The sequence below is a fragment of the Mus musculus genome, chromosome 17 (assembly GCF_000001635.26).
Source record: "Mus musculus strain C57BL/6J chromosome 17, GRCm38.p6 C57BL/6J".
Lineage (NCBI taxonomy): Eukaryota > Metazoa > Chordata > Mammalia > Rodentia > Muridae > Mus > Mus musculus.
In genome coordinates, this window is record NC_000083.6 from 28,312,734 (window position 1) to 28,331,126 (window position 18,393).

Here is an 18,393-nt window from a genome sequence, read left to right on the forward strand (position 1 = left end):
GTCTTAACTGCCTATAACTCAAGTTTCAAAGATTTTGATTTTCTCTTCTGACCTTCCAGGTCTCCTGCACACATTTGGCCCACATACATATATATACACACAGGCACACACACACACACACACACACACACACACAGAAAAGGCAAAATGGAAACAGAGTTGGAGGGATGATGGCTCAGCGGTTAAGAGTATTAGCTGCTCTTGCAGAGGACCCCACATGTAAATTTACAGCCGCTAACTCCAGTCCCAGGACATCCCACGCCCTCTTCTGGCCTCCGCGGGCACTAGACATAGTGCATTTACATATATACAAGCAAATCACCCATACGCATAAAATAATTTTTGCTTTTTTTTTTTTTCTCGAGACAGGGTTTCTCTGTATAGCCCTGGCTGTCCTGGAACTCACTCTGTAGACCAGGCTGGCCTCGAACTCAGAAATCCGCCTGCCTCTGCCTCCCGAGTGCTGGGATTAAAGGCGTGCGCCACCACGCCCGGCATAAAATAATTTTTGAAAAGAAACATTTTAAAAAGACGTGGAGAAGGACTAAGATTAGGCAGCAGTATAGTACAGCCGCTCCATCAAGCGCGGATCAGATTGGCTCCAGACGCAGGAACCGGCCCCGCCCCTTCGCGGGCTTCTCGTACTATGCAGGGAGTTAAGTTGCTTCCTGATGCCCTCGCTCCGTCCCCGCTCCGCCCCTCTCCTGGACGCTCTCTTACAGGTCTGGTTAGTTGATGGTCCCGCCCCCTCCCGATGATCACGTCCCTTCCGGCCCCGCCCCGATCGCTAGATCCCGCCCCTTCAGGCTCTACAGGGTGCTCCGGCTTTCCTTGGCTTCGGGAGCTTTGCGCGGCTGGAGTGGCGCTCCGATCCCGCGTGTCCTAGCCGCCGCCCCGCGTCCGCTCTGCGCTGGCGACGCCGGGGTCGGACTCCGTAGCCTCGGCCGGAGCGGCGCCCTGGGCGAGCCTGGAGGCCCCTGCCCGCCTCCTGCTTCAGGCGCTACAGGCAGGGCCTGAGGGTGCGCGGCGCGGGCTAGGGGTTCTGCGCGCCCTCGGCCGCCGCGCGGAGCACTTCCCTTGGGATGGCTTCCTGGAGGCGCTGGGCCACTTAGAGCCCGAGGTGCGGGGCCCCGACGGCCGCCTAGAGCTGTGAGTCCCCGCCCGTGGCCCCCGCCGCCTCCCCCCTGCTTATTTGTGTAGTTGAGGCAGGGTTCCATCTAGCCTAAGTTAGCCTGGAACTCCGGCAGCCATGTCCTCGGTGACAGGATTACAAGTGCGCGTGCCAGCACTGGGCTGAGACACGCATTTTGTCAGGCAGAATTCTAAGTGCAGACTGAGTTTGTTTGCTTTGCTTCCATCTCCAGTTGCTGAGCTGCTGGTGCATGGCTTTAACTCCAGCATTTGGAGGCAGAGGCGAGCATATGTCTCTTGAGTTCCAGGGCAACAGAGTGAGACTCTGTCCTAAGAAGAATAAAAGGCGGGGTGTGGTGGTGCACGCTGGTAATAGCACTACCCAGTAGGCAGAGGCATGAGGATCTTTAAGTTCAAGACCACCCAGGACAACATAGACTCTGCCAAAACACAAATAATGTATCTCTAATACAGATGTTCTTGTCAAGTGGACACCTGTGTTAAAAATACAGGTCATGCCGGGCGTGGGGGCACATGCCTTTAATCGCAGCGCTCGGGAGGCAGAGGGAGGCGGATTTCTGAGTTCCAGGACAGCCAGGGCTATACAGAGAAACCCTGTCTCGAAAAACAAAAATACAGGTCATACAGTGTAGGGTCTGGTTTCAGCGGTCAGGAAGCTGAGACAGGAGGATTGCTTCAAGTTGGAAACCAAGACTGCACAGGCCAAGAAAACTAGAGACTGACAGATCTCTTGTGAGTTTGAGGCCAGCATGGTATACAGAGCGAGTTCCAGGATAGCGAGGGCTACACAGAGAAACCCTATCACAATAAAGGATATATATATATATATATATATATATATATATATATATATATATGTGTGTGTGTGTGTGTGTGTGTGTGTATGTATATATGTATATATGTATGTATGTATGTATATGTATATATACACATATATATCTCCTATATTTTCTATATATATTTCTCTATATTATATATATTTCCTATATTTCCAATATATATTTCTCTATTATCCTCACATGACAGGCACCTTGGTGTGATAATGGCCCTGACACAGGGGGAGGCTTGAAGACATGGTCACTTGGTTCAGGTCACACTGGCTACCTCAGTAGAATCCTAGAGAGCTAAAGTCATGGGACCCTGGGAAGCTCTGGAGGCCAGGGTTGAGAGAGGATATGCCAGCTGTTTGCAGCAGCCGGCCCCTTAGGAGCAGTAAAGGGTGGGATTAAGGGTTGTTATGGGGTTCTTTCTTTCTGCTTCCTGGCTCACTTGCTCTGTGAAGCCCTTTCTGATGCAGGGATCTAAGAACAGGGCCCGTGCATGTCAGGGGTCCCTGACCCCTCCATCCTCAGCGACCCCTGCTTGTTTTGTTTTGGAGACAGAGTCTCATTGTTTAGCTCTGACTGGCCTCAAACTCATAGAGATCTGTCTACCTTAGCTTTGCAAGTGCTGGGATTAAAGGTATGTGCCACCAGACCTGGCCACCTACCCTAGGCAGCTCTCGAAGGTCCTGCCATCCAGTCCCTGCCTGTTGCCTGCCACAGTGTTCAACTCCAGAGCCAGTATGCCCCAACCAGTATGGTGGTACATGCCTGTGATCAGCACTTAGGGTACTAAGGCAGGAGGTTTGAGGGGTTAAGACCAGCCTGGATTACATAGTGAGCCTTCCCCCGCTGCCCCCCAACTCAGAAAACAAAAATCTTTTGTTCTTAGGGTCCCACTGTTGCTCCGGCTGCCTGGGGTCTGCCAGAAGAACCTGCTGTCCCTGCTGCTGGCTCTCCTACCATCCTTACCTGAAAGCGGACTCCGCTCTGTGCTGCAGCTCCACCATCAGGATGTGTCCTCTACCACTGATGCCTGGCTCCATGCCCTGGGGGAGCTGCTGCGAAGGGATGTGGGGGTTGGAGTCGCTGAGGGATCTTCTCCATTGACCAGAAGCTGTCAGTTACAGCTCCGGGACCTGTGTGGGCGGCTGGGCCAAGGGGGGAGGGGGCTGAAACTGGCCCTGGCTCCAGATCCTGAACAAGAGGACAGACTCTCACAGCTTTGCGGGAAACGGACGAAAGAGCCAGAAGAGGCTGCCAGCCCTGAGTCAGAGAGATCCCCTAAAAGGTTCCGGGGCTGTGAGGAGGCGGTGGAAGGAAAGGAACCGGAGGAGAGACCCACGCTGGAGTCGCTGGGATCCCCACCAGATGCAGGAGGCGTGTTGCCTGACACTGACGCCCAGGCTCCGGAGACTGGCCCTGGCGTGGAGGGTCCCAAGGGTCCCGCTGAGAGTGTGGAGTTGCCCAAAGTTGTCCAGGTATGGTGTGCTTGGGAAGCTGGTTGCTTCTGGGTAGTGGTGAAAGCTGGTTGAGACACGGCTTCCAGCAGGGACCTCTCTGTAATCCATGGGCCAGGGATAAGGGGTGGGTTGTGGGTTGTGGGCTTCCCCTTCCCAAACTGACGGGTGAGGAGGGAGTTCCTAGGATCGGGAAGCACCTGTCCTGACGGGCTCGGGTGTGGGTTCGGTTCCTGCTGCTCTGCCTGGCTCTGTGAGTCATATCAAGAGCCTGTCTGCTCATCCAGGGTCTACCTACCCCATTGAGGCTGGGTGCAGAGAAGACAGCAGTGGGCTGGGCTTCACATAGGCTGCTCTAGGCATCTAGGTGGAGACAGCCCATACCTGCTTCTTCTGAATTGCCTTTGCCTGTCAGCTCCCAGTGGTGTGCCCCACACCCCCTTTAGAAGTTTTATTTAGCTTATGTGTGTGCCTGCTTGCCCTTGTGTGTACCACACGCGTGTCGTGCCCATGGAGGCCAGAAGAGGGCGTCGGAGCTCCCAGAGCTAGAGTTACAGGGATTGGAGATTGTGAGGAGCCTAGTGTGGGTGCTGGGCCCCGTTCCCCAGCGCTTGCGCGGGGTGTTTCCCACAGAGGGAGCTGAGAGGGCCTGCTGCACCACAGATCTTCCATGACTGCACTCTCTTCCACAGGACCAGGTGCCCAGGCTGCAGCTGCTGCTGAAGGCCTTCCAGGAGGTGACAAGCTCTCCCCGTCCACTACAGCCCTCCTTCTGGCTTCTCTCTGTACCGTAGCTGTGCCCAGGGAAGCCCCAGATCATGGACTCCGGCATGGGGCTGGGGAGTACAGAAATCTGACAGGCACTCTAGGACCATACTTGGATAGGCCATCATCCCCCAAGATGTTCTCCTCTAGGAGTGCCTTTCAAGAGTAGCCTCTGTGACCTGTCACGAGGACTCTGCTGGCCCTTACGTAGGATTTGCCTCCCCAGGGGCTGGAGGGTCAGGAGAAGCCCCTAGTGGACCTGCAGTTTCTTCATGAATGTAGTCCCAGCGAGGTGAGACAGGCCCTGCCCTGAGGTCACCCCTGCACCTGACCGTTTCCACGCCTCCCATGAAGCTCAGGGGAGGGGCTTGCTTTCTCCGCCTCTCCAAGCTCCTCCCACTGTCACATTTCTCCCTGCTCTGGGCCATGTCCCCTCCTCCTCTCCCCTCCTCTTGTCCCTGCCTGTCCTTTCAGTTGCCCACTGGGCTTGTAGCCTGGCAGAGGCAGCTGAGTGTCCTCGGTGTTCCCCCACCCAGATGGAGTTGCTATGCAGCGAACTACAGCTACCCCAGCTCCCTGACGGAGGTCTCCTGCAGCTCTGCAGCCACCTGATGGGTCTCACACCAGCCCTCAGCCTCAGCAATGCCTCTGTGCTGGCCAGGAGCCTCTTTCTTGACCGGGTGGGCACAGGGGCTCAATGGGAACAATGGGATGGGAACAATGTGAATCCTTTGAGTCCTAAGGAAGGGGTTGGAAGAGGGGTAGAGGGTTGGGCTTCTGGCTGTATGTTGTTACAAATGTTAACTTCTGCCGGGGGTGGTGGTGCACGTTCGAGGCCAGCCTGGTCTACAGAGTGAGTTCCAGGACAGCCAGAGCTATACAGAGAAACCCTGTCTCGAAAAACTGAAAAAAAAAATGTTAACTTCTTATCGCCTGGGCCCCAGGTGGGGCTTTCAGATTTGGAAGCCACTGTGATCCTAGATAGATACAGACACTTGGCTTTTCCTCTGAAACATAGCCTGCTGTCTGAAATGTGTGTGAGATAAACAATCCTAAAGGGAAGATGTGACCCTGTGACTTGTGACTCTCCCTTGTGACTAGATCCGCTCCCTGCCGTCTTCTGCCTCCAGGCTTCTCAGAGTGGCCCTCGTCTCCTTCTGTGTAAAGTACACCTACGCCATCTGCAGGGCTGTCCTCTGTCCCTTGCTCCAGGACCCTCGTGTAGGTGCGTGCAGAAACAGTTCCAGCCCCACCCTTTGTGCCCAGCACACTTCACCCCAAGGGACCTGCTGGGAGTAAGGGCTTCAGTGAGTAACTTGCCCAACAGCGGGCATCCTGACCCTGGCAGCCTTCCCCTGCCTTCCCCAGCCCTCTCTCCTCTCCTGTGTCTGGCCCAGGTCCTGCGCAGACCGAGTTACTGTGTTCCCTCATAAAGGATGAGTCCCTGGAGTCAGACATGCAGGTCCAGATTTTGGGGTAAGTGTGCAGACTTCAAAGCTAACCCCACTCCACTTTCTCCCCAGGCCAAGCCTGCGTGAGGCCATGGTTTCACCCCCAGCACTGTGCACACACACAAGTACGCATGCCCACCGTGGCACTGGGATCTTAAACCTGCCTGGTGGCCTTTCCTCTGGGCCCATGTTGGGTGGTATGCCGGGCATCTTCCCCAGTTTTTCGGTGTGTGGTCCCTCTAAGAAGTAGCTCAGCTTAGCCAGGATATGCTGTGGTGTTGAAGAGCGTTGCTAGAGTCAGACGTGAGTTCAATCCTGGCCTTGTTTATTAACTCAAGCTTGTTTGTGTTTATCTATCTATCTATCTATCTATCTATCTATCTATCTATCTATCTATCTATCTATCTATCTATCTATTTTGGTTGTTTGAAACAGGGTTTCTCCGTGTAGCCTTGGCTGTCCTGGAACTCACTCTGTAGACCAGGCTGGTCTCAAACTCAGAAATCTGCCTGCCTCTGCCTCCCAAGTGCTGGAATTAAAGGCGTGCACCACCACACCTGGCTTGTTTATTTATTTTCAAAGCAGGGTTTCATGTAGCCCAGGCTGGCCTTGAGCATAACTTCATAGCTGAGGCTAGCCTTGAACTCCCACCACCTGCCTCCCATGTGCTGGGATTACAAGGCACACAAGCCAGAACTCCTCACTCCTTGTCTCTGAGCCCAGTAGTCCCTCTGTGGGGATTTTTGAGGTAGTCTGTGTGGTAGTACATACCATGAGTTCACAGAAAACCAAGCATCCAAGGTACTTGGTGTTGCTCAGTGGGAGAGCACGTGTTTAACACATATGCATCTCAACACCAAGATTCATGTAATATTTCTAGTATGTAAGGGCTCAAAATCAGGATTAAATTTAGGCAGTAAAATCAAATGGCTGGGCATTAGTGGTGTAAGCCTGAAGTCTTAGCCATGGGAAGTAGAGGCAGGAGGGTCAAGAGTTTAAGACTAATCCTGACTGCATGGCAAGTTTGGGGCCAGCCTGGGGTACATTGTTTCCTAAACATAAATATAGGGGCTAGGGAGACAACAGTTAAGAGTGTGCTATCAGGGGCTGGAGAGATGTCTCAGGGGGTAAGAGCAATGACTGCTCTTCTGAAGATCCTGAGTTCAAATCCCAGCAACCACATGGTGGCTCACAACCATCTGTAATGAGATCTGACGCCCTCTTCTGTTGTGTCTGATAACAGCTACACTGTACTTAAACATATTATAAATAAATCTTTAAAAAAAAAGAAAAAAGAGTATGCTGTCCTTACAGAAGAGCCAAGTTTGCTTCCCAGCACCCACGTCAGGTGGCTCACAGCTGCTTGTAACTTTAGCTCCAAGGCCTCTGACACTCGTTGCCTTCCTGGTTACCTGAACTTAGGTGACACACACACAACTGCACATAATCAAAAAGAATAAAAATCTTAAAAACAAACAAAACAAAAAGTTAGGCTGAAGAGATGACTCGCTGGGTAACTAACGGTGGACTGAGTCCACATGGTGGACCCTGGATGAGTGCAGCTGAAATGAATAGAAAAAAGATCCCACAGCCAGACATAGACTAGAGATGCTGCTTAGAGCCAGGCTTGATGGTTCGTGTGTCAAATCTCAGTGAGGCCGGAGGATTGCTTTGAATTCCAGGCCAGCCTGGGCTACAGAGTAGGTCCTTTTTGGTTTTCCAAGATAGGGTTTCTCTGTGTAACCTTGGCTATCCTAGAACTCACTCTGTAGACCAGGCTGAACTCAGAGATCCATCTGCCTCTGCGTTCTGAGTGTTAGAACACATAGTTGTGAGTCTTTCAAAGGGGAAAAACAAATGAACAAACAAAACAAAAACGGGGTATGTGTGTGGGGTGCCTGGAGAGATGGCTCAGCAGTTAAGACCACTGACTGCTCTTCCAGAGGTCCTGAGTTCAATTCCCAGCAACCACATGGTGGCCTACAACCATCGGTAATGAGATCTGATGCCCTCTTCTGGTGTGTCTGAAGACAGCTATAGAAATTATTATATGTATGTGTGTGTATATATATATGTGTGTGTGTGTATGTATATGTATCTATCTATATATACATACACACACATATATATATATTTATATTTTATATATATATAAAACACAAACCATAGTGGGGTGGGGTAGTAGCCTCAAATAATGCCAGCCACCGCTCACTGATCACTTAGCTTCAGAGCCGATGTGGCTTCCATACTCAGTGCAAAAAAAAAAAAAAAAAAAGATGGTGATAAAGCCTGAGATCAAACCCAGGATGGTTCTGGGGTCTGCAGCTGCTAGGGTAAGGCTGACGCTGTTCTACTGTGGACCCCGAGTGGCTTTGGGGATAGGCCTTACCAGGTGTCTTCTGTGCAGGCAGGTCCTGGAGCTGGCCTGGCGAGAAGAGACGTTCCTGGTGTTGCAGACGCTCCTGGAACGGCAGGTGAGTGTGCTCCCTTGAGAGGCTCCGGGTTTCGGGGTTAGGCAAGCAGGCCACTGTCTTATACCTGTGTCACTGCAGAAGGCCCTGCAGATGCAGGCAGGGACAGAAAGCTGACCCCTGGTCACCTAGCCCTGACTTTTGGTAGCACCTGCCTTGGGATTGGCATCTCCACTTCTCTATCATGTGGCCCAGGCTGCCCTAAAATCCCTGTGTGCTGGAGGGTGACTTTGAACTCCTGGTCATTCTTCTTCATGCTAGGACTACAGGTGTGCACTAACACACGAGGTCAGAGTCTTTAAAAACTCAACAGGAGCGAAGCAAAATGTTCCCCTGACTGTCCCAGGCATCTGACTTCCCGGCCTGGCGCTCAGCTCTCACTGTTTCAGAGAAACAGCAGCAGTTAGGGCAACACTCACATTGGCTGCTTAGACAGCGGGCCTTAAACTGGTCTTCCTTGCTTCTCACGGGGGCTGAGGTTCACCAGCCCTGGGCCCAGTGTACCTGCCTTTTGTGTGTCCACCTGGAGTTTGAGCTTAGGACTCTGTACATGCTGTGTGTCACCATGCCATATTTTATGTGATACAAGATACTGAACCCAGGGCTCCATGCATGCCAGTCATGGGCTTCATCAACAGAGCCCCAGCCCCAGCCCCAGCTCTGCCCTCTTACAGTGGTAGATTAGCACTTTCCTATATTACCACCTAAAATTCTCCATCATTATATTATTATTGTCATCATCATTATTATTTGAGACAGGTTCTCAAGTAGTCCAGGCTGCTCTTGAACCTCAATGTATAGAAAGCTGACCTTGGGCTCCTGCCCCAAGTCCTCAGATTATTGGTGAACCACACCATTCCTGGCTTCTCCCATGTTTGCATCTTAGGTAATTGAGTAATTACTCCTCTTGCTGTGATAAAATAGCTCACAAAATCAACCTGAAGAAGGAAGGCTTGGTTTTGGCTGCCAGTTTAAGGGTACAGCCTGTCATGGTGGGAGGCTGAGGGAGATGTGTTTCTATGGTGATTCTAAATCCATCAAGTTGGCAGATGCTGATGGAGCTTCACAGGGATTGGCTGTGTCCGATCATGCCCAGGTCTCCTTATCTGAGAGTAGAGACAACAGTGTGGGGAGATTTCAAGATGGCGCGTGTGACATGCTGACTGCCACCTGGTGCTAGTGGTCCTTCGTTAGCATGAAGAGCTGGCAGTGCCCCTCAGAACCTCACCCTGGCCTGGCTTCAGTATCTACTGAGGCAGGCGAGAGTCACTGGCTCCCCATGGCCCTGACTAAACCTTTGCAAGGGCAGTTGCTCTTCTGTAAGACCTGTAGCTGCCAACTCATGCCAGCTCAGTATCCTCTTCTCAGCCTTCAGCTGGGCTCTGTTGTCCAGCTGTGGAGACAGCTGTGCGTTAGCTTTCTCTTACTGAGACAAACTGCCTGAGGGAAAGAGCAGAAGAAAGGCTGGCTGCGTCCACAGGTCAGAGGCTTCTCTCGCTGTTGGCTCCGTTGCTCCTAGACCTGTATGAGGCACCATCGTGGTGGAAGGAGTTTGTGACCAGTAGGCTGCTCTGGCGATGGCAGCCGGCAAGCAGAGAGAGAACAGGGCCAGGCTACCACCGTCCCCTTTAGACAGACCCTACCTCCCAGTACCTCGCCCTGGGACCAAGACTTCAATACTGAGGTTTGTGGAGGAACATTATAGAGCACTCTGTTCAGCTACCTGCTAGGAGATGGACAGCTTGGGGTCGACGCTGTCCTGTGACGCTGTTCCATGTCCCAATGCATGCAGGTAGAGATGACCCCTGAGGTGTTCAGTGTCTTAGTGCAGAGGCTCTGCAAAGAGGGACCAGCAGCCACTACCTCCATGGCCTATGCCAAGCTGATGCTGACGGTGATGACCAAGTACCAGACCAGTGTGAGTGTCAACAGGGGCTCACCCAGCCAGGAACTCTGCTGGTAGTATGTGGGGCATTGGGGAGTTCCCCTTGAGCTGACCCTGTCTCTAGCTGTCATACCTGGGAGGAGTCTTGCTTGCACAGGCATTTGGTGACAAAGGAGGAGGGCAGCTAAGCCTTATTGGGGGTTGTGACTGGGGGGTGGTGAATGAATGGAGCAGGCTGAGGCAGGGGGATTGCTCTAAGCTCAAGGCCAGTCTGGGATACACAGTGAGGCAAATAAATACAAAACACAAAAATGAATGAATAGCCAGGCAGTGGTGGTGCATGCCTTTAATCCCAGCACTCGGGAGGCGTAGAGTTCCAGGACAGCCAGGGCTATACAGAGAAATCCTGTCTCGAAAACAAAATAAATAAATTAATAAATAAATAAATGGATAAAGCTAGACATGGTGGCGAACACCTTTAGTCTAGGCTCTCAGGAGGCAGAGGTAGGTGGATCTCTTGAATTTGAGGCTGGCCTAGTTTACATAGTAAGTTCCAGGACAGCCAGGGCTGTATTGAGACTGTTTTATGTAATTTTTGTTACATAAAAATTAGTAACAATAATAATAAAAGGGGAGGGGCTAAGGATGTAGCAATGTGTATGTCTAGCTTAGACATAATCCTGGGCTCAATTCCTTATACTTTGTAAATTGGATGTGGGGTTTGGGGGGGCACATAACATCCCAGCTCTGAGGAGCTGGAGACAAGAAGATTAGAAGTTCAAGGCCAGCCTTGAATACATGAGGCTTTCTTTTCTCTTTTTTTTAAAAAAAGCTAAAGCCGGGCGTGGTGGTGCAGGCCTTTAATCCCAGCACTTGGGAGGCAGAGGCAGGCGGATTTCTGAGTTCGAGGCCAGCCTGGTCTACAAGGTGAGCTCCAGGACAAGCCAGAGCTATAAAGAGAAACCCTGTCTCGAAAAACCAAAAACAAACAAACAAACAAACAAAAAAATAAAATAAAATAAAAAATAAAAAAAGCTAAGCTCTGTACATAGCAAATTCGAGGCCAGTCCATGTTATATGAGAGGTTCACTCCTATCCCAAACACCAAAAACACATTGATGGCCACAGGCTGGAGTCGGTGGAGAGCTGTTCATGGCAAGAGATACAGCGTGAGCCAGGACTGACCTTGGGGATCCTTGTAGCCAGGAGCTAGCAGTGTGAGAGCCAGTAGCAGCTGGAGCAAGCCTGTTACGACTTCCTTCTGGTAGCTCAAGCCCTGTGCAAAGCCCTCTGAGGCTGTGCGTTCCTAGCCTGTCCTGTCGTCAGCCCTCAGACACTGTTAGCTCCTGCTGTCTCGGCCTCAAGTTCTGTTGGGGCTGCTGTCTTATGCCACAGTGTCTGTGTAGCAGCTCCATTGTGCAGACGTGGTTTCCCACCAAACCAGGAGCTCTGTGCCTGGCCTGGCTGACTGAGCAATGACCCTAGGAATCTCCTGTCTCCTAACCCCAGCACTGGGGTCACAGGTCATATAAACACACTGGATTTCGTTCTAATTCCAAAGGTTTTTTTTTTTTCATTTTAATTTATTTATTTTATGTGAGTACACTGTCTCTGTCTTCAGACACAGCAGAAGAGAGTGCCAGATCCCATTACAGATGGTTGTGAGCCACCAAGTGGTTGCTGGGACTTGAACTCAGGACCTCTGGAAGAATAGTCAGTGCTCTTAACAGCTGAGCCATCTCTCCAGCTTGCCTCTTTTATATATATCTGTGTGTGGGTGCGATCTCTCTCTCTCTCTCTCTCTCTCTCTCTCTCTCAACATGTATCTGTGTACCACGTGTATGCAGTGCCCTTGGAGGCCAGAAGAGGGCACCAGATTACCTGAAACTGGAGTTATAGACAGTTGTGAGCCACCACGTGGGTGCTGGGAACCGAATCTGGTTCCCCTAGAGGAGTGGCAAGTGATGTTAAATGTGGGACCGTCTCTTAGCCCCTGATTCTAATGTTTAAAACTGCATTTAAGTTTATGTATTTGCGTGTGCACATGTAGGGGCCGGGGGACAACTTTGAGAAGCTTGTTTTTTCCTTCCACTGTGTGGGTCCCAAGTAGCCAAGCTTGGCAGCAAGCGCCTTCGCCCTCTGAGCCACCTCACTGGCCCAGGCTTAGCAGCCTGTCCTAGAAGGCCCTGCGTGGGTCATGGGTCAGGGAGCTCTTCATTTTGACAAGATCTCAGGCTGGAGAGATGGCTCAGCGGGTAAGAGCACGGACTGTTCTTCCAGAGGTCCTGAGTTCAATTCCCAGCAACCACTTGGTGGCTCACAACTGTCTGTAACTCTAGTTCCAGGGCTTCTGAAACTCGCACATAGACAGACATGAGACAAGTTCTATTGAACATAAAATAAACAAGATCTCAGGTAGCTCAGGGTGGCCTTGAATTTGCTGTGCAGCCCAGGTGACCTTGAACATCTGATCCTCCTGTCTCCAGCTCCTGAGTGCTAGGGTTAATGGGTACACTACTATGACCTGGCTTATGTGGTGCTGAAGGAAGGACCTAGGGCTTCCTGCTTCCTCTGTATCTTTGGTTGGCCTGATCTCTATGGAGACCAGGCTATCCTGAATGCTCTATGTTGACCTAGTTGGCCTCAAACTCAGAGACCATCCTGCCTTTGCCTCCTGTGGTGGGATTAAAGGCTGGGCCACTATGCTGGGCTCAGCTTGCTGATTTATACAATCCAGGGCCCCCTGGTCAGGGCTAGCACTGCCTGCTGTAGGCTGAGCACTCATATGTTATCCAGCGACACAAGAATGCCCCAGAGGCCACAGTGTGATGGCAATAGTTCCTCAGATGAGGCTCCGTCTTTACCCAGCCGTGTCAGGTTGACAGCCAAAATTGGCCATCGTGCAGGTAATTTGTTGACCCCATGATCCCAGGAGATGTGCTGTGCAGTTCTGGGGCCCCTGGCTTCTCCACAGACCTCTCTGGATCCCGGAAGACGGGCCGTCCTCCAGAGGCATCAGGACCTGCAGATGGGGAAAGACTTTGCCCCTGTCTTCTTTGAGGAGTGGGGGTTGGAGAATGGGGGTGGGTATCTGAGCCCCGTAGAGGGCATAGGAACAGGCCAGGGAGAGAGAGCAGTGTCTGAGGCATGCCCGGAAACCCCTCTCCTCCTCTGTAGCCTGGGAGGGTCACGGGTGCCTGGTCAGACACACCTGAAGCCCATCTATCAGTGGGGCCGGCTCTGAGCTCCACTGCTGATAGAACTCCAGGCCCTCCTGGCTCTTGCTCCACCGCAAGGGGCAGAAAGGTTTGGGTGCCCAGGAGCCTGTCCTCTATTCTGTCCTCTCTCCCCATAGCGTGTTGAGGAGACGTGAGACGGGCTGCTGCAGTCCTGACCTGACTCCTCCTCCCCAGATCACAGAGCAGCAGAGCCTGGACCTGGCTGTGGCCCTAGAGCCCAACGCCACCTTCCTGAAGAAGGCCCTGCAAGCAGCGCTGAGACATGTGACCCACTGACCATACACAAGGACACACCGCCCTGACTGCTTGTCTCAGAACACACAGCCATCTCAGGAGTCAGCTGCCTCTGCCCAACACCCCAGGCTCTGCAGGGGCCATATTGACTCCACAAGGAGCAGAGAGGAGGCCTTGGGTACCACTCCTGACAACATCAGGATACAGGGGCTGTGGAGGATGAGTGGGAGGTGGGCAGAAAAGCTGGCCTTTCAGTGTGAGCCTTTTGTGCTCAGGTATATGTTGTGACCTCCTCTGTTTTGTTTGTTTCTGAACTGAGTAATTTTGTAACAGTTTTAATAAAAAGAAGACAGTCCATCCAGGCTTGGTGGCTCAGCCCTGTCATCCCAGCCCTCAGGCAGAGCCAGGAGAATCAGGAATTCAAGGTCATCTTCAACCGCACAGGAGTTCAAGGCCAGCCTAAGCTATGTGAGAGAGACCCTGTCTCAAATAAGTTTGTGGGTGTGGCTGAGATGGCTGGAGGTGGGGGCAGGAGAGTCCCCCAAAGCTACAGGGCCAGCTTAGCCGGAGACAAAATGGAAGGCAGGGACTGGCACCTGAGGTTGACCTCTGACCCGTGTGTGTGTGTGTGTGTGTGTGTGTGTGTGTGTGTGTGTGTGTGTTGGCATGTTTGCAACCCAGAGTGCTCAAGCATGCACAGCACAAATGTGTACAAACATATGCATGTCAGATACAAAGAACTTCCAAACAAGCACTTGTATTCTTAGGCTACTTTCCCAGAACCCCCTTTACTCCCTCACCTGCCCCCACCCCTCCCATCACAGCAGGTCTGTCAGAGCTGCCTGATGAGTGTCAAGGACTACACTGAGGGCAAGGGTGGGCTTGGGACCCATAACTTTTGTTTTCATGCTGAGCCGGAGTCTTAGGCCTGCTAGAACTCTGAACTCTGTCTTCAGCTGCAGCAAAGGTTTGGACTGGGATCTGAGGGATGTCTAACCCACCATGGGCTGAAAAGACACAGGGTGCCTGCTGCAGACCTGTGTGACATCTGTATTTCCACAGCACCTCACTCAAAAAATATTTAGCACACAGCTGGGCACGGTGGCACACACCTTTAATCCTGGAACTCAGGAGATCGAGGCAGGCAGATCTCTAATTTCAAGGCCAGCCTGGTTTACAGAGCGAATTCCAAGAGAGTCGGGGCTATGCCAAGAAACAAAAATTTGCCAAACTGATGTGACTGAATTAGCCTGAGAAAGTTCATGACAGCATCCTCCTACCTTAGCCCTGCAGTGGGTGGGGAACTGAGGTTTCTGGGTGCTTCTGAGTCCCTGTTCCAGGGAGGCAAGGAGGTCAGTCCAGTGAGAAGGTCTGGCTTTTGAGAACAAGCTGAATCTGACTACAGAAGCAAGGGGAACAATGTCTAAGAGACAGACGTCAGCCGCTCACCATGTTGATGGCCTTTAGAGTGTGGATGGCACTTGCAGCTTCAACCTGCCTGCTCTGCTCTGACCCTGTGGGAACCTGCTTCATCCTGCCTGCTGTTTGCTGTGTGTGTGCTCAGGCGAGATGAGCTATTCGTAGGTCTGCTCCCTGGAAATGGTGGGTGCTGGCTACATCTGTGATTTGTTCCCAGAGAGGGTGACATGCCTCCAAATGAGTCACTCCAGATCTGGAGGCTCCCTGCAAACGCTCCTTGACCCGGCGCCTCTCTATTAACTGCGAAGACCGGGGTCAAGTAACAAGAACGACTTTGTTTGAAATGCCAACTAATTGAGACAGGACAGGGGCATTTGTCCAAAGTCCACCTTGCCCGGAGGCTGAATCAGGGGCGGTTTATACAGATGGCCAGGATAGACTGGTGGGCGCCTCCTCCCAGGTGGAGGCTTAGGCTTAAGCCAGGCACATCTGATCCTAATCTAGTCACAAGGCGCTTTCCCGTTCTGCAGATCTCAGCAAGGGTCATTTCCTCAAGCTATTCCTGTCATCCATGCCTCTGCCCACATGCGGTGGCCGGACCATTGCACAATGCACGGCTAGAGGGGGCGGCTGCCCAGTGGCTCTGCGGGGCTCATCACCAAATTAGGCGATGACGGAGACCGGTTCTGCCGGGGACTGGAAGTCATGGGGCAGGCAGAAGATAGAAAGCAGGGAGAAATCCAATCCCAGGGCCCGGCTTCAGCCCTTGTCCCAATGCAGGACTGCCTGCTGCTCCTAGAGCGGTTCTCACGGTGCAGCCGCGTGGTGGCGCCCCCCCAGCGGCCGCAAACTGCAGCGCCTCTCCGGCTTGGCTGAGCGCGGAACGTGCCCGTAACGGGCAACTCTCGCGAGAACGCGGGCTCTATTTGAGCGCATGCGCAAAGCGCTCTGCCTTCTTTCCGGTTTCCGCGGCAGCCGCAGCCATGAGGTAAGTTGTTATCGTGGCGCTATCCGCCGCCATCCGTGCACCCACACGCCCGCGGACGCCCCGCGGCCCGTCTCGGAGGCTCTCCCGGCGACTGCCCCGCGTCGCGAGCCTTTCCCCAGCGTGCCGTGGGCCTGTCATCGGGCCCGGGGTGCAGCATGGCCGGCCCCGAACGCCTTCGCTTCTCCCCAACAGCAGCAAAGTCTCACGCGACACCCTGTACGAGGCGGTGCGGGAAGTCCTGCACGGGAACCAGCGCAAGCGCCGCAAGTGAGCGCGGGCCTCCCTCCCGGGGCAGGGCGAGCATCCCCGGCCATGGCGACCCTGGCTCACAGCTCCCCTCTCGCTCAGGTTTCTGGAGACGGTGGAGCTGCAGATCAGCCTGAAGAACTACGACCCTCAGAAGGACAAACGTTTCTCGGGCACCGTCAGGTTGGCACCGCTCTAACCCCACCCAGCCCTCAGTGTTCCCGTGTGGCCTGGCCGCGCCCTAGGCGGGCACGGGGACACTGACGTGCCAGGGTAGTTCAGGAGCCCTGCTGCAGGCAGGCAGGCTGGACGGACCCCCACCCTGGGTCTTAAAACAAGAGGGGAGGCGTGGGGAGGCCTCGGCCGAGCCCGCCGCCTAGCCTGAGAAGCCAGGCTAGTGTTGCCCAGAGCTCCGGGTAAGGCTTGCCGCTCCCTGCCATGCGTTCAGATCTAGCGGGATGGCCAGCGCCGACCATGACCTGTTCTGTTTTCTCCCCTCCCAAACGCAGGCTCAAGTCCACCCCACGCCCCAAGTTCTCGGTGTGCGTTCTGGGGGACCAGCAGCACTGTGATGAAGCCAAGGCCGTGGATATCCCCCACATGGACATCGAGGCGCTCAAGAAGCTTAACAAAAACAAGAAGTTGGTCAAGAAGCTGGGTAGGTGGGGCTCACTAGGGCTGAACACAACCCATGACCCCCTGCCCAGGAGTGGCAGCACACATTGGGCTTCACAACCAGTTAGAAAATGCCCCACAGGCTGGTCTGATACTCCCCTCTCGCCAGTGTGTGCAGTTGACTCATAGCCAGCTATTGGTTTGGGTTTCAAGTCTTTTCAGTTAACAACCTATCGAGGGAGGGGTCACAAGTGTCTCCCACGTGTTAGCCTCCATGGTAGCCCCTGTCTCCGCATACATTTTGGGAATAGTTATCCACTGTGAGCTAGGCAGTTGTCATGCCTGCTTTTATAGATAGAAGGTTTCTCCATCTGTCTTAAGATTTGGAGTAATACTGAGTCTTACTGATGTTGCCAGCCTGGGGTCTAAGGTTATCCTCTAGAAGTGCTCAGGACTGTGCCCTGTCACTGAGCTGTGTTCTCAGGTGACATTATGGTTCCCAGGCCTGCTTGAGGCTTCTCAGATAGCTGGCCTTGGTCCACCTTTGACAGATAATGAGACAGCTTTTTTCTTAAGATTTTATTTTATGTATATGAGCAGGCTGATGAGAGCCTCAGATCCCATTACAGGTGGCTGTGAGCCACCATGTGGCTGCTGGAAATTGAACTCAGGACCTCTGGAAGGCAGCACTCTTAACTGCTGAGCCATCTCTCCAGTCCATAGTTTGAGGCAATTTAAATGCAGGCTTACAGTGAATCCAAGGGGTGGGGGCCATCACAGCCCCTCAGTTCTATGCAGCACACCAGGGATTGTGGGACATCCTGGTCTAAGACCTCTGTGAGGACTTGAGGGTGGAGCTACTCAGCAGTCATGGGTCTGAGGAGGCAACTTGGCCTTCTCGTTGTAAAGGATGGGTTGGTTGTTTAAAATGTTTTGTTTTGTTTTTTTTTTTTTTTGGTGGTTTTTGTTTGTTTGGTTGGTTTTTTTGGTTTTTTTGGTTTTTTTTTTTTTTTTTGGCTCAATCCTGAGTGTCTGTGTCTTCTAGCTAAGAAGTACGATGCCTTTTTGGCCTCTGAGTCTCTGATTAAGCAGATCCCACGTATCCTGGGCCCAGGCCTAAACAAGGCTGGCAAGTTCCCCTCCCTGCTGACACACAATGAAAACATGGTGGCCAAAGTGGATGAGGTGAAATCGACAATCAAGTTCCAGATGAAGAAGGTCAGTCTGGGCGGTGTGTGGTGGGGAAACCAGAAAGAGCTAGGTCTGGGTGCCTTAGCCCTGGGTTAAGCCTTTTCACTGGGGGAAAGGGTACATGCTAGCTTAGCCTGGTGACCTTTTCTGTCCATGCAGGTGCTGTGTTTGGCCGTCGCTGTTGGCCACGTGAAGATGACCGATGATGAGCTAGTCTACAACATTCATCTGGCTGTCAATTTCTTGGTGTCCTTGCTTAAGAAAAACTGGCAAAACGTGCGGGCTCTGTACATCAAGAGCACCATGGGCAAGCCCCAGCGTCTGTATTAGGATGCTCCAATAAACCTCACTGCTGCCACTCAGCCTTGGTGTGCCTGTGATTGGGGGCAGGGCATGTGAGGCCACTATCCCAAAGCTGGGAGAGGGGGTCTGTAGGGGTCTACAATGCTTCTCAGG

General features: G+C 52.7%; 2 protein-coding genes across 6 annotated transcripts; both read left to right on the forward strand.

The window, feature by feature from the left end:
- Nucleotides 1-796: 796 nt before the first annotated feature.
- Fance (Fanconi anemia, complementation group E) lies at nucleotides 797-13,841 on the forward strand. 4 transcript variants are annotated; one of them, NR_028297.1, is made up of 10 exons: nucleotides 797-1,149; nucleotides 2,866-3,454; nucleotides 4,126-4,170; nucleotides 4,425-4,490; nucleotides 4,735-4,878; nucleotides 5,329-5,423; nucleotides 5,596-5,674; nucleotides 8,057-8,123; nucleotides 9,913-10,038; nucleotides 13,419-13,841. NR_028297.1 is itself a non-coding variant. In NM_001163819.1 (10 exons), the coding sequence occupies exons 1-10, from the start codon at nucleotides 911-913 to the stop codon at nucleotides 13,518-13,520; spliced, it is 1,581 nt and encodes a 526-aa protein (NP_001157291.1). In that variant the 5' UTR covers nucleotides 797-910; the 3' UTR covers nucleotides 13,521-13,841. The 4 variants fall into 4 exon arrangements, 2 of the variants coding, with proteins under 2 accessions (NP_001157291.1, NP_001157292.1); NM_001163819.1 differs by having other exon boundaries at nucleotides 5,300-5,423; NM_001163820.1 differs by lacking the exon at nucleotides 9,913-10,038 and having other exon boundaries at nucleotides 5,300-5,423.
- Nucleotides 13,842-15,737: 1,896 nt separating this feature from the next.
- On the forward strand, nucleotides 15,738-18,300 carry Rpl10a (ribosomal protein L10A). 2 transcript variants are annotated; one of them, NM_011287.2, is made up of 6 exons: nucleotides 15,738-15,885; nucleotides 16,078-16,152; nucleotides 16,234-16,314; nucleotides 16,641-16,789; nucleotides 17,792-17,964; nucleotides 18,097-18,300. In NM_011287.2, the coding sequence occupies exons 1-6, from the start codon at nucleotides 15,881-15,883 to the stop codon at nucleotides 18,265-18,267; spliced, it is 654 nt and encodes a 217-aa protein (NP_035417.2). In that variant the 5' UTR covers nucleotides 15,738-15,880; the 3' UTR covers nucleotides 18,268-18,300. The 2 variants fall into 2 exon arrangements, with proteins under 2 accessions (NP_035417.2, NP_001344557.1); NM_001357628.1 differs by having other exon boundaries at nucleotides 15,832-15,885; nucleotides 16,234-16,547.
- The last annotated feature ends 93 nt before the right edge of the window (nucleotides 18,301-18,393 follow it).